At 40.5% G+C, this 25,579-nt stretch overlaps 3 protein-coding genes across 8 annotated transcripts; 1 reads left to right on the top strand and 2 right to left on the bottom strand.

Moving 5' to 3' along the window:
- Positions 1 to 713: 713 nt before the first annotated feature.
- LOC136429990 (small ribosomal subunit protein uS9) lies at positions 714 to 3,796 on the top strand. The gene is made up of 6 exons (XM_066420196.1): positions 714 to 834; positions 932 to 980; positions 1,596 to 1,697; positions 2,305 to 2,401; positions 3,149 to 3,196; positions 3,614 to 3,796. Coding segments are annotated over exons 1-6 (444 nt in total). The 5' UTR covers positions 714 to 832; the 3' UTR covers positions 3,760 to 3,796.
- Positions 3,797 to 4,531: 735 nt separating this feature from the next.
- On the bottom strand, positions 4,532 to 15,573 carry LOC136429986 (zinc finger CCCH domain-containing protein 11A-like). Of its 6 annotated transcripts, none has more exons than XM_066420189.1 (13): positions 15,438 to 15,572; positions 13,445 to 13,469; positions 12,950 to 13,024; positions 12,558 to 12,677; positions 12,168 to 12,294; positions 11,893 to 12,033; positions 11,426 to 11,539; positions 10,148 to 11,296; positions 9,728 to 9,945; positions 9,332 to 9,519; positions 9,022 to 9,181; positions 8,442 to 8,560; positions 4,532 to 8,014 (listed from the first exon to the last, which is right to left on the bottom strand). In XM_066420189.1, the coding sequence occupies exons 3-13, from the start codon at positions 13,001 to 13,003 to the stop codon at positions 7,744 to 7,746; spliced, it is 2,661 nt and encodes an 886-aa protein (XP_066276286.1). In that variant the 5' UTR covers positions 13,004 to 13,024; positions 13,445 to 13,469; positions 15,438 to 15,572; the 3' UTR covers positions 4,532 to 7,743. The 6 variants fall into 6 exon arrangements, with proteins under 6 accessions (XP_066276286.1, XP_066276285.1, XP_066276284.1 ...); XM_066420188.1 differs by having other exon boundaries at positions 12,950 to 13,027; XM_066420187.1 differs by having other exon boundaries at positions 12,950 to 13,027; positions 13,445 to 13,727.
- A 1,539-nt stretch (positions 15,574 to 17,112) lies between these two features.
- LOC136429982 (general transcription factor IIH subunit 1-like) lies at positions 17,113 to 25,575 on the bottom strand. Its single transcript, XM_066420179.1, has 13 exons — positions 25,323 to 25,575; positions 24,383 to 24,584; positions 23,860 to 23,956; positions 23,597 to 23,656; positions 23,022 to 23,115; positions 22,181 to 22,327; positions 21,768 to 21,853; positions 21,133 to 21,251; positions 20,255 to 20,357; positions 19,637 to 19,843; positions 19,129 to 19,219; positions 17,741 to 17,949; positions 17,113 to 17,423 (listed from the first exon to the last, which is right to left on the bottom strand). Exons 1-13 carry the CDS (start codon positions 25,474 to 25,476, stop codon positions 17,340 to 17,342), a joined length of 1,653 nt encoding a protein of 550 aa, XP_066276276.1. The 5' UTR covers positions 25,477 to 25,575; the 3' UTR covers positions 17,113 to 17,339.
- Between the last annotated feature and the right edge of the window lie 4 nt (positions 25,576 to 25,579).

The raw sequence follows: 25,579 nt of genomic DNA on the forward strand, positions 1-25,579 counted from the left end.
CTTACCTTGAACTAGCCATGAACTTTAGTACTCAAGTTCAGCCAAGGAGGTTTAAAACTAGACCTCCTTGGTTCAACACACATTTTTTACCTTTCGTATCATCATGGGTATTTGAACATTGAGTTTTCTTTGCAAGTTCTTGCCCGAGGGCTAATTACAACATGATCATGAAACAATGCATATCAGTATACTGGCATGCAAGTTAACAATGGTGATAAGTGGAACAAGTGATTATTCTAAGAACTGCTATGGAATACAGCTTTTTGGGTTTGACTTCTTTTTTGGAAGCAGTGAAAGACGAAGTGTCCCACTTTTTCTGCACAATGACTGGCTCATGATCAGTTTGAGAGGTTAACAGGGTTCTAGTTTTCTTTTCTTCAGTACTTACGTTTGGAAATTGTGGTGACTATTGGTGGCTTTTTTACAAGCTCTTTTCTTTCCTGATCATTAAAGTGGCAGTTTGAAATGAAATGCATTACATCTTCCACCGCTTTTGACGGACAAGTTAGAAAATCTTTCAAGTGGCATTGAATATCTGAGTCATCATCATCATCATCGTCGTCCATTGACATAATAAAGCTCAAACACTCAATGAAGATATTTTGATCCTCAAAAAGACTCGTTCCTGTACCCTACCAAAGCAGAAGCACAGGCTATCAGCAAGTGATTGATTTGCAAAGAAATTTGAGTTTGCCGCGCCGCTTCAAACCCTCTTGATCTCGCGAGACTATGATACTACGAGATTGCGCGAGATTTCGCCCCAGATTTCAAACCAGGAAACCCCGTATCGTTCTTTTCCCCATAGTCGCCGTACGAAAAGAGGCTTGTCGAAATGTATGAAGGCAATGTATACCCTTATTTTTCATCAAATAAAGATTTTTGTGCAGATATTTGGATGTGATACTTATATAGAATGTCTGTACTTTTGCAGGATGCCCGCAAAGGGACCGTCGCAGTCGGTGCAAGTCTTCGGACGGAAGGTAAAGTTGGGACATGTGTGATCGTGTGATCGGTGGATAGTGTGGGGAGGGGGGCAGTACACATGGATGCAGGCACGTTTTATATACTAGTCAGTAGATTTCTCTTAACACACTGCAGTTGATGATTTGTTGTATGAAAGAGTATATAAGACACGAAAATATATATCTTCAGTCTGTTATCTAGATATAATATTGCAAGCCATAAAATAGAATCTTAGGCACTTGGGAAACAGTATAAGTTAAAAACATATGAACAAGGAGAACCAGACCCGAACTCATTTATAGTTATTGGGATGCTTTTGAAAATAATCATAAGTACTTGAGGGGTGTGTACAGATGTGTGTACCAGAAGAATAAGAAATTTGACTTTTTGTGAAAATTTTTATATTCCAAACATCATACTTGTGTTAGAACAGAAAGTGTTATCTTTATACCTTTATTATTTATACCATCTTCAGTCGAGGATGGTAAATCATCGATATTTGTGAAATATATTGATCCAGACATAACACTACTAGATAACTACAATGAAAAGTCTTATCATAATTTGATATTAACGCAAGTGAACCATGTGAACAACAGCCAAGCCTAACAGTGTTTTTTTCCTGATCACAGAAAACCGCCACTGCTGTAGCTCACTGCAAGCGTGGAAATGGTCTGTTGAAAATCAACGGCCACCCCCTGCAGCTGTGGGAGCCTGCCATGCTCAAGTACAAGGTAAACAAAAACCCATTGTGACAGTCCTTGATACCTTATTGTTTACTATGACAGTCGGTTGAAGAAGAGACAGATAAGGAGCGGTCTATAAACTGGAAAAATGTCCTAGCTGACCGTAAACTCTACTCAGCTCTAAACTGTTAAGAACAATTAAGGGTATATCATTCACAAACTCAACTATTTTCAAGTGTGCTGACAAGCGGGGCTTATATGGGAATCAGAAATTATTATAGTTTCCTCTACCATTACCTTTGCATGATGATGGTAACATTTCGTAACATATAAACATGAATGATGTATAAATTATGACTCTTAATCTTTGTAAACTGATTGACACAGACAGAAATGGTAGCCAATTTGGGATCTCTTGCCAATGAGAAATGTAGGCCATGGTGCTTGCAGTTATATTGGCAATAAGGTATCGAGTTAAGTCAAAAGGCTTCACTACATTATTGTTGTGTTGTTGTATTTGGTATATCATGTAATGTATATGTCTTACTTACTTATGTATAATGTCTAGGATGGCAAAAGGATACCCAAAACTAAATTACTTTAAGCAAATAATCAAAGGTCAGCTATTGACAGTTTGTTTCTGTAATGCTTACAGCTGGAGGAGCCCATCAGACTGCTGGGTAAGGATCGCTTTGCTGGCGTGGACATCCGCGTCCGTGTGAAGGGTGGCGGTCACGCGGCACAGATCTATGGTGAGGACAACAGCCCGTCACTCTTACTTGGTCTTGATTGCCTTTTGTTCCATGTTATAGTGAAGTGAAATGAAGTGAACTTTATTGCTCAACAATCGTACATGGTACAATGTATGGCATGAAATCAACAATCTGTTCTACAAGGCTAATCTATCCTACAATTCTAAGTACAAAATATTTTCGAAACCAGTGTATTTGTTACAATATATAGTCATGGATGGGTAATTCTGTCTCGCTTTTCGAATGATTTATGGAGAAATTGACCTATGTACATGGATATAGGAGTCGGACATGACAACAGTACATAGAAAATATCGCTCTGTGTACCAAATAGGGTGATATAGGCAATACGTTTTGTAGATATAGTGCATTTGTTACAAACCTGGTATTTCTGTCAGTGAATCAGTCACTCACTCACTGTTGTGTAGGTATATTACATTGATTGCAGTGCATTTACCCCCAGTATACTAGTCACTATTGAATTGTCTGTTGAATTTCCATTTTACAAATGCATTAGAGCTGCTGGTATGAATGTAAAACTAAAGTTTTCTGGGTAGTTGTATTTGGTGGATATGTTAGGCATTTCAACATTTGGCTGAAGAAATTATTTTGAAAAATTAAAATAAAAAGAGTAGCTAACATTTACACTGGGTAGACCCTCCTAGAGTAATGAGTGATCCTAAGAAACGTCAGCTGATAGCACTAAGTCTGCTTATGTCTCATACTTCATATTTTGTTCTCTTCCAGCTATCCGTCAGTCCATCTCCAAGGCTCTTGTTGCCTACTACCAGAAGTGTAAGAGCCCTATTTTGTTTAGAAAGAATTTGATGATACATAATGCCATTGCCATGCATTTAGAAGTGCATAGAAAAGCTATACATGTATGTTTCACTTTTGAATGATGCTTGTGTACACTGGTGTGTTGTTGTTTTAAGTAGTATTCAGTCTAGATATAAGATCATCCAGAGTGGTTGATAGCCTAACATTACACTTTTCCTGTGTCTGTAAGTAATCTTCAAGCAGCTCTATCGGTGGCAAGATAGTATCAAAAGGGCCAACCAGTACCAAAAGCCACCATACTGGATGGTCTTTTTGACACTGCCTTGCTACCAATAGATCTGCTTGGAGATTATCTGTAAGACCATATGGTGAAACTTGTTTATATGTTTGTACATGTGGTGAACTGACACGTTGGTCTGTTTTTCTGTTCAGTTGTCGACGAGGCCTCCAAGAAGGAGATCAAGGACATCCTGATCAGCTACGACAGGACGCTGTTGGTCGCCGATCCTCGCCGCAGAGAGCCCAAGAAGTTCGGTGGTCCCGGCGCCCGCGCACGCTACCAGAAGTCGTACCGTTGATCATGGAAATAAACATCCGTATGTTCCTATCTGCAAACTGTTGTCCGTTTTCTTTGTGGTACTTTTGCTGCACTGAGTTCTAACATTTATGTTGGACGACCTGTCTGTCACAACCATGAAGTATTCTTGAACAATACACGTTATTACTAATCTCCAAGCATATCTATCGGCATATGCAAAGCCACCAGTATCCAGTGGCTTTGGATACTAGTTGCCCCTTTTGATACTGACTTGCCACCGATAGATCTGCTTGGAGATTACCTTATAACGTCAATAAAGGTTAGTCATCCAGGTGATATTATGCACACAAGTCGCTAGCACCTGGATAGATTGTTTTATAAATGGTCACGCTATCGTTTATACAATCTATCCAGTTACTTTAGTAACTTTTGCATATGATATATATATTTTTGACAGAAAAGGGTTATGGCTGGATTCTGGGCTGGTACCAAAAATACTACTTTTACAGCTTGTTTCTGCACTGTGCCCTGAGTATGAAATGATGCTGATATGAAATTATAGATTGCATTATCCAGAATATTGGCAGTTTTAATGCTCTGACAATGCCTAATTATGACACGAAATTTGAGTTGTGTACCTAATTTCGCAGAGGCCCAGAACTTATTGGTAACCCCTCTTACACCAGATTTATTTTAATTGTTTTGATGCATAATGAACTAGTCAAGTTTATCTGTTGTTGTGCAATCATAAGTCTTACAAAACTGCAAGTACACCCAGAGATTTCCCTAAGTAGGAACAACAAACCATTGAATATGGAAATTTTATAGCAGTCTTTATTAATCCATCTTACTTCTGTAGAAGTATATATTTACAAGGTGAATAAACACAGTTCATACTGCACAGAGTGTTTCACACTGCCACTAATGGAATATTCGTTTCTCCAGAGACACTGATAAAAGACACTTAGGTAGCTACATACAAAATAGGTAATGATAGACTTGGCATGTTTCACTATGCCTGGTGGTTCAGTAGGTTTTTAACCCAAGATTCAGACAATGTAGACATGTCAGCTAAAAGGACAAGCGTCATACACAAAGTATTAGTATGCTGTTGCAAGGTACATGAAAGAGTTTGACTTATTCTCCTTACCTTGTCAACGATAAGTTACAGAAAAGCATTCTAACAGCCCACTCATTTCTCGGTACCTGACCCGCTTTAAGTGCAGGGGAAGAAAGGTAACTTATTTGATGGATGTGGATAATAGTCAGATGAGACCTATAACCCTAAAGTAAGACTGTTTCTTAATAGAAGGTTGGGTCAGTTTTTAACAAAGGTTGAAGATCTGCATTTCTGCATCCAGCAAACAGCTTGCCATCCATTTGTTTGTTAAGATTCCTGCTCTTCCTCTGTCCTGTTCTTATTTTCATTGTGGTTTGTTTATGACGATTAGAGGTCTCCTTTGGAAGTTCTGTCCTTGATGAATATTCATAGCTGATGATAAGCCAAGGCTTCAGCATGTATGGAAAGGGTAGTAGTCAACTTCTCTACACTCCTCCAAACCATCATTAAAGCTGCAGCACTTTACAAGTAAACTCCTTGAGTTCGTAGCATGGCTCAGAAACATTCAGTTGTGGAAACACTTTGATATCCCAAAAGATATGACAACAAAACCTTCAACTCCCAAGTACGGCAGCTCTTGGCATTTGGGTTTCATGGTCCATAAACCCTAGGCCTGTTCCCCAGTCATCTTGGGTTCCTGATGGAATCTTGAGATGTCATTCTTGGAGCAGCCCAAGAAGTGGTGGCTGTACTTGACTGCACTGTGCCCTGGGAACATCAAGGCTTCATATTCAAATCCTCCATCCTGCTCACCAGCAATAGGAAAGTCAATTGAGGCAGTCTCAATACAAAGATATGCAGCAGTCCTCTTGAGTATACATGTACTTGAAAATGTTCGAGAATCTGAACAAATGACTTCTCCTCAGAACTGCAACTGAGATGAAGAACACTTATGCCTTGGCATCAGTCACTTGAAAGTGGATAATTACCGGTATTTTCATTTGTTCTTCCAGAATGAAGATGTTGATTGGGAACTTAGTACCATTTGTCCTGTTTGAAATTTTCCAGAAATATCTTTGTTGTAAAGTTGCAACAGCATGGTACAATCTTGCTTGATGGGCTGTAGATTTGTAAACAGAAGAGCCACAACCTGACTTTGAACATGCAGGCAGCATCACAAGCATCTGTGACACATTTGTTTTCTTTTCCAAGCAGGATAACATGCCTCTGCTACAAAAGATGCTAGGTAAAATAATTTTCAACTTAAAGGCTCAATACCTGAAGTTCTTTTGACAATGTTGTTTTCGTGTACCTTAAGCTACAAACCTACTGAACCACCCTTACAACCTTAGTAGTTTCACAAACAGTATCAGTAGTACATTGACAGTGCAGAAAAACTTCACATAAAAATTACATTGGCAATCAAAGTCTAACAAAGCAACATCTCCATTGTCTATAATATTTGGTCATTGACAATTCAAACTAAGTCACTAGCGCACACAACGTATACATTCAGTGTGTCATGCACACATTTTGCCACAAAATGGTTAATTCACAACAAAGTACAGTATAGCAATAAGAATTATCAATTAAGTATATCAAGTAAAATATGGCAGTAGTTACATATGAATGTTACAAAAATGTAAATTCTGAAGACAACTAGCATACTTAATTTAACAAAATAGTCTTGATACCAGTCAAAGGACAAAAAAGAAGTATTTTCCTTGCATTCTTTCGTGAGATATGTAAGAAAAATAACTAGCTTACATATTACAAGTATTCTTGTGTATAAAGTTAACTTTCTATACACCAAGTTCTCAGGATACACACTTTTTTCATCATGATACAAGTTATCTGCTTGGAGGTTATGATTGTTTACTATTGCATCTAATGACTTGATACCAATGTGGTGCCTTTATCTTCATAAGCAGCATTTTTCTTCCAGACACCCACCAGTTGTAATACTAACAAAAACAAGCAAATTTTATATCAGCAACTTCTTGCTCCATGTTCATGACAACATGTCTAAACATCAATCTATGGACTTTTTTCAGTTTAACTCAGCACATGTTCTTTCACAAATGACCATGAGGTGTAACAAAAACATCAGGATTTCCATGTGTAATTAGAATTGCCTGGTTTGTAAGATTTTAGAAGTAACTAAATTCCTTATGCTCTGGGTTTCAAATATGTATCGTGCAACATATATTTCTATAATGACTCAGTCATCGGCATTGGCTCGTGTCCAAGCATTTTAACCGTGACAGGTTCAGGTCCGCCTCAATTAGGTTGTGACTGTTCATGACATGACAAAGTACAAAGCGTTCCACAAAGGCATATTTGTGGACAAGCTAACATCACTTGCATGAGAGAAGAACAGAATGGATCAAGTAGTATAAAAACTGTGGGTTGTCAAAAGTTGTGGCCTAGGTCTGTCTTCTCATATGGTGGATAACCTATCCATCCCGCACCAGTAAATCTTCAGACTTTGATGAGCATGCAAAAATAGTCTGCGATAGACTGCATCCACAGACAATTGTTATATATATTGAAAGTGGTTGTGAGATGTTTTTCATGGCCAAACTGCTAAACAATAGTGGAAAGACATACAAGAACTGAGATATTTTCAGTCTTGCCAACCAGGCTTTGGGACAAGCTCAACAAAAAACTGGCTTGATGAGCCAATACATGGCACAAAATGTACATATTGACATCATATATGACTATCTTTTTCATTGAAATCCCTGACTTGTACACTAGACACCACATAATGAAATACAAAAAAGTTGATTTTTGTGGTAAATGATTGTACTTTCAACATTGTAACCTGTGTAGGTTAGTTCAAGGTGTGCACATTGACATCATATATGACTACTGTTTTCATTGAAATCCATGACTTATACACTAGACACCACATAATGAAATATAAAAGTTAGTTTTCTTAGTTATTATTCCTGACGATGATCAGCTGTTTAGCATCTCGTCGAGTTCAGCCATGAGACTGTCGTCGTCTGCAGCCCCCACGGCCAGGTCCACATCGTCTCCCTCCAGATCAAACTCAAAGTCGTCGAAGTCCATACTGTCCTGTCTGCTGGCTAGAGGTGGGGGTTCTGATGTCTTCTCCTCCGGTTGTGGATCACTACTAGGTGCTAGGAGATCCTCAGTGATGCTTGGAGTTTTCTTCTGTGGTTCTGGTGGTAAAGGTGTCTCCTTGGGAATGGTGGGTGCTATGGTGCTGGAAAACAAAAAGAAACGTTTATGTACTTAAATGTAAAGACAAGAGCATGGAACTATTTTGAGAACAGGCAACAAACAGTTGATTCTGCACTCCAAATAATTACCACAGTGCAGTGGTCCATTTTTAAAAAATCAAATATTTGAACTTTTTCTCTTTCTGGAAAACAAAAGACAGTGTTTATGTAAATGTAAAGACAAGAGCATGGAAACGTTTTGAGGACAGGCACAACAAACAGTTGATTCTGCACTCTTAATGATTACCACAGTGCAGTAGTTTTCAAATCAAATACAGTATTTGAACAATTGTTCCTCTCCTTTCATCTTTTTTTTGTAAGAAGTGTTCTCAAATCACTTTCTGGTCATCCCTATACAAAGATTTTCTCCATTTTCACTTCCCTTATGTTTTTTCCTTATTCATCCCTTACCTGGTCAGCTTTGGCTTCTTAGCAGCAAATTCTTCTTTAAGATGGGCCTGTCCATCTCCAGGGACGATGACAGGTGAGGTATTCTCGGTTGTAGGACTGGGAGTACCGGTAGATGGCTTCTGGAACAGGAAAGCAAACAAAACACATGTAAAAACTGTGCAGCATTTCCCCTAGCCAAAGTACAAAACTACAGCATGTGACATCATAACAGATCTCACAACTTAAATGTTAAGTGACAATAAGTCTATTACATTTATTTTGCTGAAAACCACATACAATGTAGAACGTAAAAATGCAGTACACAAATAAGTTGATCTGTTGATGAAGGTTAAACATCCAGGTAATATTGACTTACTGGTATTAGCATACAACGTTGTCTTGACTTAGTCATATATTGAATCATAGTAAATTGTCTTCACATCATAAACACATCTATTCAGAGTTTTTGTATAAAACCTGGTTTTCCCAGTTCTTTACTTAAGTCACTGAGGAAAGATAGCGGATTCTGTCTGAAACCTCTGTTTCAAAATTCTATCCAGTCGCTTGAGTAACTATTTTTGGCAAAAGTAAATTATCTCACCTTTGGTACTGCCTGTCCCACTGCCACAGGTCTAACATCAGCAGGAGTTGATACACTACTGCCCAGTGGTCTCTTAATCCCTCGTCTGGCCGTGGAGAGTTCCTGAGGGGGGACTCTGACTGGAGTTGGAGCAAACGTCACCTTCTTGGGTGGTTCTTCTGTGGAGAAGGAAATGTAAAACAAAACTGAGTATTTCCTATGCTACATTCTGTAACTTACTGTAAAACACAAGCGAGGATGCCATTAAAGCACTGAAATTCAAAGGAACAGCTACTAGTATACAAAAGACATTTGTAGTCTACTGTTTTTACCTTTGGTTGGTTCAGGCAAGGGTTGTGTTGGCACAACAGGCTTTCTCGCCAGTTTTGGCGACACCTCTGGAGTCTTGCCTTCAGGCTCTTCGGGCTTCTCCTGCTGTTTTCTCATCTTCTTCTCCTGCATGATCTCCTCAAATGTCTTGATCTTGATCTGCTCAGGAGATTTGACTTCGGAAACCTTCTGCAGAAAAAAGGGGATAATATAATTGAGCTATGGCTTATAGAATTTACTTACAACATGTGAGATCCTATGTTTTTCCAACAAGGAATGTAGAAAATGTTTTAAACAGCAGTTTATCAGCATCCTAAAAAGTAAGCAAACAACTAATGTATTACTTTCTTTCTTTCCTTCTTTCTGTACTGTAGACAACACTAAACCAAGTCCTTACCGGTGCAGTCTTTTCTGGAGACTTCCTTGATATCTGTGCTTTCTCAGGTGACTTCCCAGGGACTTGCACTTTCTCAAGGGACTTCCTGGGGACTTTCACTTTCTCAGGTGACTTCCCAGGGACTTGCACTTTCTCCACAGCCCTGCTGACTGTCTGTCCAGTGATCTTGGCTGCCAATTTGATTGGGCTTACTTCAGCTTTTCCTGCTACAATTGGACCTACAGTAAAATGTAATGAACACTGAAATTAATTCTCTTCTCTACAGAGAGAGACGACAGAAACCTTACATGTAAGAATAAAATGTAAGTACAAATTGTCCTGAATTGAAAAGAAATACCTATTTTGATGCCGGCAAGTTAAAAACAAAACATTGATGACAAATCCCAAAAATGTTCAAGATCGCTACAAACAGACACCTACCAGTATCCTTGCCCCGTGGTGGCCGATACAACTGCATCTCTCTCTTAATTCCCTTCCTGACGACTATGTTGTTGTTGCTTTTCTTTTCAGCTGCGTGAGTTTGGGCTTTTTCAATTACAGTTTGTGGATTCTTATCAGCAGCATGAGTTTTGGCTTTCTCGACAACGGTTTGAGGATCAACGAGAACAACTCTTCTGACTGCCTTGTTCTTCTTGACCCCACCAGGAGCTTGAAGTTCAGCCGTTTTGGAGACGGGAAGTTTCGTAGGAGAGTCTTGCTTCTTGGAGTCTATCGTGTCTCCATTGTCAGCATCTCTAGCTGGCTGGCCTGCACCTCCCAGATTACGTAATGCCTTTTCCCTCCTGATGTCAGCCAGCGTTTTGACCTGTATGTTTCCTGGTTGTTGTGTGGGTCCCTTGATTTCTTCCTTTTCGGTGACGCTCTCTTTGCTGTCTTTACCGAGTCTACGTAGCACTTTCTCTCTTTTTATTTCTTCTAGCGTCTTGATGCTGACAGGTCCTTCTTGTTGAGACTCCACTTTGTTGTCGCTCTCAGGATTCTTGGCAAATTTACCAAGTCTGCTGAGGAGCTTTTCTCGCTTGATTTCTTCGAGTGTTTTTATCTTGCCTTGTCCTGTTTCTTGTGACTGTGCTTCAGAGTTTTCTTCTGTTGTCACTTGGTCATCGTCGCTTTCATGTGGTACTTTTCCAAGTCTCCTCTTTAGATTTTCTCTCTTGATGTCTGTGAGAGTTTTTATCTGCATTTGAGGTTGACCCTGTATGGATTGTTCTTTAGTTTCTATACCTCTCTGGTATGCCGTACCTAGTCTACTCATAAGTCTTTCCTTTCTAATGTCTGCTTGTGATTTCACTTCAACTTGTCCCACTTCTTGAAACATAGCTTCTTCGTCGTCTTCTTCTTCCAAGTCCCGTCGTCCGGCGAGTCGTTGAGACTTATTTCCAAGTCTACTCAGAAGTTTCCCTCTCCTGATTTCTGCCAGACTCTTCACCTGGACCTGTCTGGTTGGTGAAAGTTGAGATGTGTTCTGAATTTCGCTGGGCTGCATCTGCATCCTTTCTCTTCTGATTTCTTGCAGAGTTTTAATTTTGACCCCGCCATCCCGTTGTATATGACTTGTTTCCATTTCTTCTGTAAGTAATATGATAACATGAATTATGAAATGCTCATTATCATTTCAAAGAACAGTTGCATTTTTGGGACATAGAGACTTACACATTGGAAGATATACAGAACTATATTTCATAACGATATTCTTACCATGTTCAGAAGAGATGATTTTCCTGGTTGTTAAGACGACACCCCTGAGCGCAGCGCCAGTCATTGGCTGTTTCCGTGGCGATCCGTGCTCAGACGACTCATCAGAAGAGTGGGCTACAACAACACAACAAAGCATAAAAATCAAACTCGAGGCTTCTTAAATATTTCCTCCCATCTCTTTGGAAAAAAGTGTAAATGTAATCATTCAAGTTAAAAATCGAGTGTTTGCAGTGGTTTTTAGTTAACAATTGGAACATGGTGGTAGCCTGGCAGAGGACAGAATAACAAACATTTTTGGTGATTAAAGTTAGCAATGAAGAGGTTGCTGTGAAAACCGTGAACATAAAGCACAGCGAACTTAAATGCATTTACAGTATTAGGCTCTGAGTGATTGGGACAGTGCTGATAAGAGAGTGAAGTCCAAATTACAATATAGATTCAAATCTAGACTAAATGTTGCTGCGTACCTTCCTCAAAAGGGTTGATGACCACCGGTGCGACCTGTGGTGTAGCCACCTGTGCAGGACTGGCAACTCCGACAGGCTTGTCTGCTGTCTGTACTCCCTGTACCACTGCTGGGAGTGGAACATCCACAGATAGCTCACTGGCTGAAGATTCAAATTTGGTAAAAACAGAAAAATCATTTCAGATATATTTCATAAGATGAATTTCATCAGAAAAATGATATTGGAATGGGATCCTAACTGCAGAAAGCTGTAAACTACTAATAATCGCTCCATACCTGTGTGAGTGGGCATAGTGAAGCCAGCTTCCATAGGTCTGGGTTTGGAGTGGTGGAACACACAGTGTGGCTTCAGACAGCCACTCGGCTGGGTCTCCCAGTAACACTGGATGTTGCTGCGGTTCTTCTATAGAAGGAAACAGGCAAAAACACATTTAAACACATAAAACAAATCTGAATTGCTTTTTGTCTATTCATTCAAGTCTCACATGTAGATGCTAAATCCTATTATCTATAATCAGTAGAGAATATAGAAGTTTACTTCAAGTCATTTATACAAGATTAGGCAAGGAAATGCCATTCAAGCGGGGTATAATGTAGAGACTTCGACAAGTTCAAGTACATTTATGCCATATATGCAGACGACAACATGAAGTCCTGAGTACGTACCGTGATGCTCATGTGTCTGAACTTGCAGTAAGGTCGGTAACACATCCCCTGCTCCCATTGTGAACATGTGACTTCGTTTCCCAGCGCCGCCTCGCAGTGTCGGAAGGGGCAAGTCGCACCCTGTGAAATATTGACATTGAATGATGACCTCAACTTACAGGAAAAACACCATGCTTGTAAAGCTTCAAGTCACACTGTTGGTAGCCCTTACTAGTCTGGGTGCCATCCGATAACTACAGTACCAGGGCTTCTACAACTCGCTACCATCGCTAAACTGGTAGCAAGTGTGGGAGCCTTGGTAGTAATCAGATGGCACCCAGGCTAAGCCATCTGGACAAGGCTAAGATATTCCACTGCTGCATCAGGTAATCTTAAGAAATGTTGTATCTCACCTTGCCACATGTAGAGTAGTAGAAGTAGTAGCAGTCGTCTCCCACCAAAGCCATCGTCAGGATCTACACTGCTGTCTGCTATGGGGAGGAAGATGGACCCAAACTGTCATAGTATGTAACACATTTCAGTTTCACTTACTCACTCACTCTCAGTTATCATCTGTTGTTCCCCGTGGTGTGGGGGTTAGACTTGCTTGCACGAGTATGCAGGGGCTTCATGCCAGCATCCGCATGAAATTGCCATCTTACTTTATGCCTCCCCTTCCGTACAAGGGTTCTCTGAACAGATACTAATACATGTTGAACCAAAACTATACATGTTAATTTTCCTCATATAAGGTAATATATTAGTCAGCTATAAACTTGTTGAACAATTGAGTTCTCTGCGATGTGAAATAAATCAATGTCCATAACTTCATTATTCTGTAAATAATCAAATTACTACAGTTTGTGTGGCTTAGATTCATAATAAAAAATCAAGTGTTGAGGTTGTACCTGTCTGCTGAAGAGGTTGTTCCAGCTGAAATGAAATGTGCCTGAGTTATTGGTTCTTCATTCCACGATGTCTGCATCCAAGATGGCAAAGTACGTACTGTACTACAAAGTTCCTGTTCTTGACTTGTCTTGTAATTGCACTGTAGTCCAGCCACAGCATACAGTTCCCTCTTAGAATAAAAGTCTTTGACAACAACTTCCTTGGAATAGTAATGATTTTTTTTTAGTCAGCAAGATGATGCACGTATCCTCCTTCCAACTGGACAATTTCTCACAGTTCCTGCTGAAAAAACAATGGCCAACTTGTTTTCCTGTCCATCTGAATCTGCCGCACCAGAATCAGCTGCTCAGCTCGGTTCAGAACTGTGCAATTAGAACTCTCGCCATCGTTTTATATTGGCTGGAGGGGTTGTTGCTTCTTTTTGCAGGAACATTGAAGTGCAACATCTTAGCATTTGAGTCCGAAGATTTCTCCGCCTTCCATATCTGCATTTGCAAGCAAGTGCAGGGTGCAAAGGGCTATGGCCACACTGAAATCAATTGCACCGAAAAGCCCATTGCATCTTCTTCGTGATGTCAAACATTGGTTCCGCGGTTTCAAAATTTTGTTTTTAATTCTTTCGGGCCAATAGTGATGAATGACTTCTTGGTTTCAAAATTACAACATCAACAAAACTATGATTTCAAAATTTGTTAAAAGACCAAACTCACTGGAAACACTTTCGAAAAGTAAAGAAAAAAATTTGCGACACGTTAGTGATTACTGAATTTGAAAAATTGCCAATCATGTCATGAGACAAAAGCCTGTTGAGTAGATTGTATCAAACTTCATCTTTTGTCTCCCACCAAACCCAAAACGGCAATGATAGTTTGATTGAAAAAAACATCTCCGCACACATGGGATAGTATGAAACAGAGAAGGTGGAAAAGGAGTCATAAATAGATAAATGCATTTCTGTCAATATGCAGAAAAGGCCAGTTTTCCAAATGAACAAGTATCCATCCTGTCAAAGGCTCATCTAACCTTAAATCGAAAGACAAAACATTCCAATGTATAAGAGCTACTGATGGCAATTGTGACAAAACTCTTCAAGTTCAAGTCACCCTGTTACAGCCATGTTTTCCATCATATGGATACAGAAGTTTTAAGCCAAGTGGGCAAACTTAAGAGCAAAGACAATCTCTCGAGAAGCTGTGCACCCGAAACACCCAAGCAAAAGACCCTTACATGTTGTAGTCATGTTACTGAAGACATAAGAGACAAAACACAACGTCAAAGACTTCAACAGCTGACTCGTGGCTGAAGGTAAGTTGGCATAACTATGCTGTGACTCATACTCACTAACTCAGCAGAGATATATTTAACATGCTTCCCCAATCCGTTACGACCTGCATTTCAATTGAAAGACTGACGTTTCCATCCCATGTTGCTTTACAACAACAGGCACATTGGAATAAACTCGCCAGTCTTTCACATGCAGATGAACAGATAGTGACCAAAATTATGTCGACAGGAACTCAACAACGACAAGCACGACTAGACATGTTTCCAGATCATGGTGACAGAAAGACAGAAAACGCTACACTGCAGACGACACACAGGATCTAAAACCATTCTGTAACGGGGTCAGATTTTACGTAACACGACAACTGGTATGATCACTATGCTGTGTTCGTTACGTATCCAGATTTTGCTGACAGGAAATTTTCCGTGGGGGGAGGGGGGCACGGGCTCTTACATGTACCGAACAGCAACTACGGACCGGTTTCCGACCACTTCTGCCACAACTCGGCCGAGGCTGGGCATGTTTACAGTCTTGTACGAAACACAAGATCGGAGAGTAAAAATTTCATGATCTAACGGCGTGAAATATCAACTAGGTTATTCCCGACATGCTCGTTTGGAACCTTTTGTTCCGCCAGGACCAAGTCGCGAGCTCGAAATCGCAAATTTGACTGAATTTAAGAGATTTACAGCTAGTTTGCATGTTACCTGGCTAGCTTGAGATCTTCCTGGACACAATTGTCAGTGTTAAAATCGCGACCGTGCCGGGATTTATCCCAGAAGTAGGAATAATCTGTTGGGAAAAAAGCTGGAAAGACGGCAAAACATGTCCGCCCGAGTGACGCACTCAAATAGTCTCACACCACAGTTTTCTTTGACGTCATCATTCGATCCTAGAGAGTAACTCAGTAAACGAACCGTAAAATAGACAACGATGAATGCTGAGATAGTGCTTAAATATTGAGCACTGTTTGATTCCTTTGTCAACAAAAGTCATCACGTCATTTCGCAGTAGTATTGTTGTAGTACTAGTATTCAGTATTCACAATAATCCCAAGCCGATATATTACCGAACTCCGGTTGGAGATAACGTTCAGTGTAAACTTTGCACAAGTTAAAAATCAAACAGGGAGCGAGCTGTTTTCCCAAGAAGACGAAGGGGCAACTTAGCTTGAAATGGAGACCTCTTTTTTTCCGTTTAGAATCCCACGGAATTGTGATATTCAATGTTTGATGGAAACTGCAGTTCAAAATATTTTCGCCAGATGGGGCAATTGTACGGTGATCAATTGGGTGGTACTGAAAGGCCTTCCTGTGACGAAAATATGGTACTGCAACCCGAGGAACACAATATGATATGTGGAAACTTCATAAAAGGTTGAAAGCAGAGACGTGTGTATTTCTTGATGGTTCCTTAATCTTTCAGTTAACAATATTTTCCACTTTTATGATCACTGATCAAAACTATATCATGGTGATGCCAATGCAAGGCACATTTACAAAGGCTGCACTTGACTCAATAGGAATTAGCAAACAAGTACACATAATGTACTGGATCATTTTCCCAGCCTTTATAATTGCTAGAAAAGGCACATGACTTGACATAACGTTAAATGTTGGAACCTGATGTTGAAATTCTCAAATGTGGTATGGCTATGGTATAAACTACATAAGCTATTCCTGCACTGGAAAAAGAGGGGGAAAGTGGGGGGAAAAGAGAAACATGATTTCCCAAAGTGTTCTATGCATCTCCACCTTTATTGCAGTATTCTTACAAAAGTATAATTCCAATGTCAAGTGGAGGCCACAAGTATTTAACACTATCACAGACCATCTGTGTTCTTTGTCCTACCTACTGTATGATATTGTATAAAGGAAATCCATGTAGAAAACCTTGCACCAGTCATTCTACTGGAGTAGCCAGAGCTGTGGTCAGTCTTGTCTGTTGCTCATTTGTCTTCTGCACCCTTCAGCCACCCCCCAAGGTGTTACTGATCCATCCCCAAGTCAGATATGATGGCAAGAGGAGTATAAATGTTTTGAAGGTCTAGTTTTATTTCTTCGCATCTATATGACAGTATGTATCAAAAAGGATCTGTAAATAATTCAGGTAACGTTATACCCTCCCAAAACCTTTTGTATGTAGGTTTATGTCAAAATTTTGATATTCAAAACTCAGGTTAACAGGATTGATGTGAAATGTATACATGAATTTGAACAACACAAACTGATGTCATCATAGGGGGATTTTACTCACAAACTGCCATGTCATCGGGTTTGGGGAATGTCATTCAAATGCGATTACATTATGCGTTTCCGGATATCGCTATAAAATGCTTCCTCACTTGCGTAAAATACCAAGAAAAACAGCATATTTTGTACTGTCGTTAATCAGTCAGGGCACAGATTGTAATCAAACACCTGCTTCTTCTAGGTTTGGTGAATGTCGTTCGAACACGTTCGAACATGCGCGATGACATGACACTTTGTGAGTAAAATCCCCCCTATAATGACATCAGTTTGTGTAGTTCAAATTCATCTATTCTGATTTTACTGAAGTCCACCATGTTCCGGAAGAGTTCTATTGCTATTGGTCAGGCAGTCTGCCTGTCAGGGTCTCCCACCACGTTTTTTACTCCACGTGGCGAATTTTCTTTCCGCATTGCTAATCATCTCTGCCAGGTGGTCCGTCAACTGTGAAGGAAAAAAAAAAGAACAGGATGAAACCTTGGGAAAATATGTCAAAAAATGTGTCAAGAGAAGTTTCTTTAGTAGATTAGTTCTAACACCACCAGTAACAGTTTTTCATGAATAAACAAAGGCACAAACATGTAAAATAATTTGATATCTATTCTCAAAGCTTTTCTTTTATAATACCTTGCAAGCATTAAAAGATGTCCCAGTATGACATAAGATTCTGGTACTTTGCAGAAAGAGAATCCTATGACAATAGTATGTAGTGCCATACAGTAATATCATAGTGGCAGAAAGCAAGTCAAATATTTTCTAACATTTGTAGGCAGATGTTGACTTCTGAGTTTATCCTGGAACGGCGACATTTTGGTGGTCTGGAATCTCCGGAGCGTCTCCTTCATCCTGACGACCTTCTCCTCCAGCGCGGGCGTGGTGACGGGGAAACACTGCCAGAAGTGTCGCAGCAGCTCCGCCAGCGCCGCGTACAGGGACTGCAGCTCATCCTGCAGGTCTTTCGGTATCAGCTCTGGTACAGGAAAAGCATAACAGTCAAGAGAAACGTTGATGAAGGTTAGACATCCAGGTAATAAGATAGCAGTTACTCAAGCAGCTGGATATGATTTTGGAAATGGTCAGACGTTTCAAGTAGCATCCACTTCTTTTCGTCAGTGACAATGAGCAAGATTTTTTGATCAGCAGGTTTTAAATCTAGCACCTAAACTCACAGAATGTAACTTTGACAGAACTGGATAAGATACGCCAAAATAGCAGTTACTCAAGCAACTGGATATGATTTTGGAAATGGTCAGACGTTTCAAGTCACATACTACTTTTCGTCAGTGACACTGAGCGAGATTTTTTGATCAGCAGATTTTTTAACCAAAGAGAGAGTCTGCCTCTCTCACAAAATTACTTATCTTGATCTACACGGAAAATGACTAAAACTGATTAATCTTTATCTACACAGTTGAACTCCGTATCGGCTTTTTAGCGAATGCCCACAAACGCCCACTCTGGCGAAGTCCGCGCTGCACGAATCTAATTTTTTGCTCGGAATATGTTCAGGTTGTGCTCCCATTAATCAATCCTTAGTTTCAAGTCAATCCATCGATCTGAAGTTAGATAAAGCGAACTTGAAGATTCTTACCTGGCTTTTAAGCGAATGCCCAGCAAAAAAGGCTTTTTAGCGAATGCCAACTATATCAGCCAAAATATTGGCTATCGTGACACGGGCGCTACATCTAACACCATAAACATGTTCAACAAGTTGTCCCCTGAATGTGTACTCAGTTTCCGTGCTGTACACGCCTGTAAAGTCACTTTATTTTACAAAATACACGGCGTGGGAATCCACGGCCCCGGACGTAGAAATCCAATTTGGCAGCTCATTTGCTGCTTCTACCCCGTATACGTGCCGCGGGCCGCGCCGTGTATTTCGTAAAATAAAGTGACTTTACAACCGTCCCGTTGAACTCCACACAGGTCCTTGGATATCAGTTCAGGAAAAATATATCAGTCAAGAGAAAGTTTGCCTCTCCCATAAAATTATACCTAACCCTAATTTATACAGTTGAGCACGACACAGAGACGCCATACTTGACACAATTGACTGCGACACAACAAAAATGGACAAAACCGAGACCTAAACCATGGAACATAACTTTGACATAACTTTAACATAAACATGAGATGAAGAAAGTCTTACCTTTCAAACTCTGCTGCATGCCTGTCTGCATGAGGACCCCTCCTGGTGACAGCTCAGCTGTGACAGAGGCAGCCAGGCTGCTCGGTAGAACCTGTATCACACGGCATGGTCATAGTGAACATCATTGTGGTGATATACTTGCGTGAATCTCATGTCCCTTTGGTCATGCACCAGAAGTCATGCTCTCTGATAAAGGCCAATTACTTACATGTTTACTTTCTTCAAGATACATATTTGTTTAATACTTTTGACAAATATATTACCTAGATACCAAAGGTTCTCATTAGGGGAAGGGCTAGCAACACCTCCCTGTAGAAATGTAACCTGGGTACACGCTAACGTTCGATCCTTTAGCAAGCGAAGCGATTGAGCCAGCGGTTACTACAGAGGATGGTACCCAGGTTAGTAGAATGAAATATATCCTGCTACAGAAACAGCAAAGAAACTTGCTGACCTATGTACCACTTGGCACTACAAGGTGAACAACGATCACAGTCTGTTGACTCACATTGGTTAAGTCTGCCTGGTATCCCCCTATCTCCTGTTTGATGTGTTGTGTTGCCCGGTGGATGTCCTGACTGGTGGTGTACTCCCCCTGTTGTATAGCGGACGGCCCCTGGAGGTACCTGTCAGCCCCCGTCAGGGACAGGGGAGGGGCGGAGCTTGATGAGGACTCCCCCAGGTCTTCATATGATATTGCATCTCTTAATCTTGCCTGGAATACATACAAAAACTTGTCATTAATTAATAGGTATTGCAGCAGCTAACAACACAGTCTGCAGTTTGATAAAAAGTCACATGGGGGAGCACTTTACCTAATTGTAGAGAAATTTTGCTGGATGTGTATGCAGATATTTTGCCAAACTTCTATCACTTTAAAAGTAACTTTAATTTCTGTCCCTCTAAAAGCCAAACAATTCACAAAACACTTTAACCTTTAGCACTCTGAAGTAGCCGTTTGGCACCCCATTCCCTATTGGTGTCAGAGTTAGGCAGCAGGGAGAAGGTTAATAATTTTGTGTCATTTACACTAACAAATGAACAATGGTAACATAGCCACCTTTAGCCATAAACTACAATGACACACAAGAAAGAATTATGCTCCACTCTCAGTTTGTGCACTGACCTTTTTTGATGGTGGCCCTAATGAGTGAGACAGCACACTTGAGGAGTTACTGTTGTCACCTGAACTACCTAAACCTAACGATAAGATGTCTTCTTCTGAAGACCTGGAATGGTAGAAGTAAAGGGTAATAGTCTTTCAATATACGTTGATGAAGGCTAGACATCCAGGTAGTAAGATACGCCAAAAATAGTTGCTCAAGCAACTGGATAAGATTTTGAAACAGTCAGACGTTTCAGACAGCATCCGCTGTCACTGACGAAAGATAGCGGATGCTGTCTGAAACATCTGACTGTTTCAAAATCTTATCCAGTTGCTTGAGTAACTATATTTGGCGTGTCTTTCAATATAGTTGCAACAAGTTGTTACACAATTGTTATCACCATAAACTTAGAAGGACGGAGGCCGACGATGAAATGAGTGTGAAAATTGCGATGATACACAGTATGACAAATTTCATTTATTCATTCATCTAAGGAAGTGGCTATTGTATTGACAGGATGATCCTGTCAACAGTAGAAAAAAGTGCACCGTTGCAAATTTTTCAACTGCTGACAGGATCATCCTGTCAACAGTGCAAAGTTTTCTACTGCTGACAGGATCATCCTGTCAACAGCATCAGGCTTCTTTATTGCTAGAAGAAGGTACCTCTAATTATATAAATGCTAAGTTAAGTCAAACCTGTACGAGTGACCACCTCTACATAAGGACCAGTTGGCCAAGCCGCCAATGTGACCACTTTTTGTTGGTCCCTTTGATAATTTTTCCTATTGACACTAGCATAAAGTACCCTGTCTATAGTGAAGACCTGTCCACATAGAACAGATCTTATTGATCCCCTAAGTGGTCTTCTTGGGCAGTTTTGACAGTGTGTTTTGTACCTTTTATTCCTACATGCCTCCAGGACCATGGTACTGTGGTAGTTAAACCTCCTGATGATAGCCTGGTTCACTGAGTGTTTGGGGGCAGTACTTGTGTCGGATGACTTATTGCCATATCCCTGTGGAGAAAAACATCAGGATGAGACACTACAGTCTGCAATGCTAACCAAGTAGGTAAGGGAACATACTTAGATTGGTGAACTTTAGTATTACTTACATCCTGAAATTTTGTATAGAGGCCAGATATGCTTTCTGTAAAGAGTAATACAGAGAAGTACATCGTCAGGCTACCCCTACGACTGAGTACTGTAAACACAGAAATATTTTGCGGTGGCTTTATGTTTGCGTTTTTTGCGGAGCACTCTGCTGTTTCTGACTGGCTGTCCGTAAAGCCGCTAGTTTTCCCATTATGGGACTGAAGCGCTTTGTTTCAAACACAAACCTAAAACCAACGCAAACATTCCATTTTCTCCCTACCGCGAAATTAAATTCCTGCAAACATTTCTGAATTTCCAGTAGCTACGGAATGGATGAATGGGATAAAGAAACTTCATTTATTTTTCATTAGTTTATTCAACCACTCACATTACTGCATTGTGCATTTGCTTATCTTACAGGGCATCACCCAATCTTACCTCATCTTTGATAAAAGATGTTTCATCTAAAGATTCTAAGTCCAGGAAGGAGTCCTTGACCTTGTCCTGTATGATCTGGTGTAAATCTGAAAGATAAAATGTTTGATAAAAGACCTACAGGCAAAACACACAAAAGGACAAGAAATAAGTGGGCTGGGAAAATAACCTACTAGTATTAGCATGTCGCATGTCAGCTAAGCCACAAATCAACACTAAAAAGTAACTCAACATCCTTTCTTTTGACAAAATTTTATCCATCTCAGGCAAGAAAATTGGTTGCTGACTTTTTAGAGACAAGCTGAATCCATGATGACACAAAAGATTTTAGCTATCCATAGGAAACATTTTTAATTTGTTCAAGTGAGATTAAAAAAAACTTTGTCTACACTACTGTAACAGAACCCCTCACCTACCTTTCTCGTCGTTCTTGGCGCAGTCGGAGAACAGGTCCTTGCCGTGGTTGATCCTGTCCCTGTGGAAGTAGTGCGACTGGAAGAACCTTGTCCAGAACTCCTTCTCACTCAGGTTGTGGGGCACGTTCTCAGCATGGGTTTTCTTCACTGTTCAAAACAGAATTGTACACAATCATGATTCCAAAAAATAACACCTAAAAAGTATAGGTAGGATGAGGAAATGGCTGGCATGATTCTTCTCTGGAAACCAAAAGAGAGCCGCAGACATTGTTGTCCTTCTTCGACAATTAAGAAGGTAATTGAGGAGGACATAGGACTTCAGGATGATGAACTTCACTCTGCTCGACAGAAACTGGCGTCACCTCACTGAGGATGAACTAAACTGTGACGATGTTACCCAGGTAGGATGGCCTGGGTAACATCCCATTACTCCCTCCCACCCACTGGCTGACACACGAGACCCAGACTATTGCTGAGACAGAATAATTTTCTTCACTTTGCTTTCTTAACAGCGTGCATCTTTTGAAACCTTTATTACTACGGTATTGTATTGCAGTAAGGCAGTACAGACAATCTTGAGATGAAAGAAAATGATTTCAAGCTTTTAAACTTCTTTGACATCACTGACCATTCATCTACACACATTACAGAAAAAGAGGGAACCTTCGTCTTTCACTGTCTCAGAAAAAGAAGGGTTAGCATCTAGACTAGAGCAGACACATGCTATGTTGTTCTACATTATTTGTCTGTCCTTTTCATATTACATACCTGCAATTAGCCCACGGGCCCAAATTTGCAATAAACCCATTATTATAGAACACTCCCATGTAAGGTGACTGACCTGCAGGGTAAGTTTTGAAGATGGAGGCTATGATGTCAGCTGTGAGGTTGTACTTGATGCCGTTACAGCCGTCACTCTGGGGCCGGATGTCAGCCTGGGGGGAAACATGGACTGGGAGGTGAGAGACTGGTAGGGGGGGGGGGGGGGTGGCACTGAGTCAGAGATGGAAAGACAGTAGCCTCCATAGCAGGCTCTCTGGGCCTTTTTTTTGGCTTATAATACACTTTTTGCTGGGTTGTTTGTGCAGCCGACCCGTAGTCTACGCTATTGCTACGGGTCGGCTGAACAAATGATGCAGTACAAAAATAAGTCAACAGCAAAAAAAGTGTATTATAAGCCCCAAAAAAGGCCCAGAGAGCCTGCTATGGAGGCTAGGAAGAGAGAAAACATTGGCTAATCAGCAAAAGAATAAAAGCAAAGAGATCAATATGAAAAATTCTACAGAAAGCGAGCAAAAAGAGAGAGAATTGAAAGCCACAAAATGAAACACAATGATTTTACCGGTAATACAGTTCGTGTACCTCATTCATAATATAATTCAAGGTTATAACCAATCAGATACTGTGAAAACTCACCAAGAACGAGGCAGAAACTCCAATATCCTGACTCCCTTTGGTTGCATTTGTCTGTTTTGTCTGCAATAACAAAGGAAGATAAGATAGGAATGGTAATTTACATAAACAATCCTTAAATTTCAGAAGAACATGTAGGATTATCACCTTTGGCAACACAAAAACATGGGACAATATATATCACATAGTAGTATTTCATACATCACCACCCATGGTATAAGGTGCACAGATTTTGGATGGTTCCAATATGGAGATGTGTATTTTACCTGTGCCCTGTTGGTCCAGAACTCCTCTGCTGTGATAACTCCACTCACGACTAAGTCTTTGTACAGTTGAAACAGCTGTGGATCTTCCTGTAGAAGTCTAGAACACAAGCAAGCAAAACAAGCATTGATGAATTACTACACACAAGAAAACAAAATGTGCTTTCCTTGGCCAATGGTTGTCCATCAAAGTCAAAGTTCGTTCCCGCACCAGACGGTGCATAGGGCGGCACCCATCTCCGTTTCAATAGCCCTTGGGCCACACAACTTTGCGCAATCACAACAGCAGGGGCTATAGCTAGTTCACTGATAGAGGTGTGTGTTCAACTGCCATACTTTTTGAGTTTCCCAAATGCTGAGTGCTAAGCAGAGAAAGCAGTATGTACGATTTTTAAAGTTTTTGGTATTACTCAGCCGGGGATCGAACTCACGACCTACGGTATACAAGGCATGATTGTACGTAGTGGACATAAATTATGCCTCATTCCATTCTTGGTAAGCTTTTTTATTCAAAACAACTCCTTACCTGTTCTTCTCCTCTAGTTCCTTGTTGACCTGGCTCTTAAACCTGGGAAGCAGCTGCTGGAGTAGTTCCTTCACAGCGTCGCGATCCTTCAGCTGCTCAGGGTTCCCCTCGGGGCTGTTGAAGTGGAAGTTACACGTGTCGCCCGTGTGAAGAACCAGCTGTAACTGGATCTTAGCTTTTCCCTCTGGGCTGATCTTCTGGGCTGGAGGGAGAGGATGGTGATATTAATTTGTGTCAGGTCAACGTTAGCATACTACATCATAGTACATGTCGCATTAACCGGCATTGACACTGGCATGATATGAAATAGGATATCATACGTACACTCTAATTAGGAAATTCAGAATTTCAAAATGATCCTGTTAGCAGTGCAATTTTTTCTACTGCTGACAGGATCATCATAAATAAAATGAAAATAATCCTGTCAACAGTGCAATTTTTCTATTGTTGACAGTTTCATCCTGTCAACAGTCACTTCCCTTTTTCTTGTGCAGCTGACAGGAGGTTCCTGTCAATAAGACTTTTTCTTGCACTATTGACAGAAAGTGCTATGAACCAATTAGAAGCTAAGAAATGCAGCCAATCAGAAAGAGTTTTATTTACCGGTATTTGTTTTATCTTATCGTCAATGAGAGCAAAATTCAGCAAGTAGAGCACTTCCATTTCAAGCGTTTTAGGTTTGGTACTGATACGCCTTTATAATAGAAGATGCTCTTCAAGTCCAACCAAGGTTCAACGTAAAAAATTAAAGTTATCAAATTATTTGTGAAAATAGCAGAATTTTTTATAACGGTACTTGCATGACCATTTCAGGTGCAATTCCAATGACCAGTGTTTTAAATACAGTAAGACTTCACAGCTTCACTTTTTACAGATCTTCACAAATTATCGTCCGACTAAAGACTGATATATCTGGTTTGTAAAGTTCCCGGCGGCTTACATCGGATATCTGCATAGTTGTGGCTGACCCCCAGTCTCTCCCCGGCACTGTTAGCGCTCCACGCCAGCCGTTCCCCCATCAGGAAAAGCGTCCCTTCGACTTTCTTGTGCCGCACGTGGCTTACCATCAACAGCACGTCCTCTGAACGAGACATAATTGCTTCTGTGTTCGTTAAAATCAATGTAAATACAGCAGCGTTACAAGTTTTGACACTTTCAGGCGGCCATCTTGGAAATGTTGATGATAATTTTGTTGTC

This window comes from Branchiostoma lanceolatum, chromosome 3 (assembly GCF_035083965.1).
Source record: "Branchiostoma lanceolatum isolate klBraLanc5 chromosome 3, klBraLanc5.hap2, whole genome shotgun sequence".
Lineage (NCBI taxonomy): Eukaryota > Metazoa > Chordata > Leptocardii > Amphioxiformes > Branchiostomatidae > Branchiostoma > Branchiostoma lanceolatum.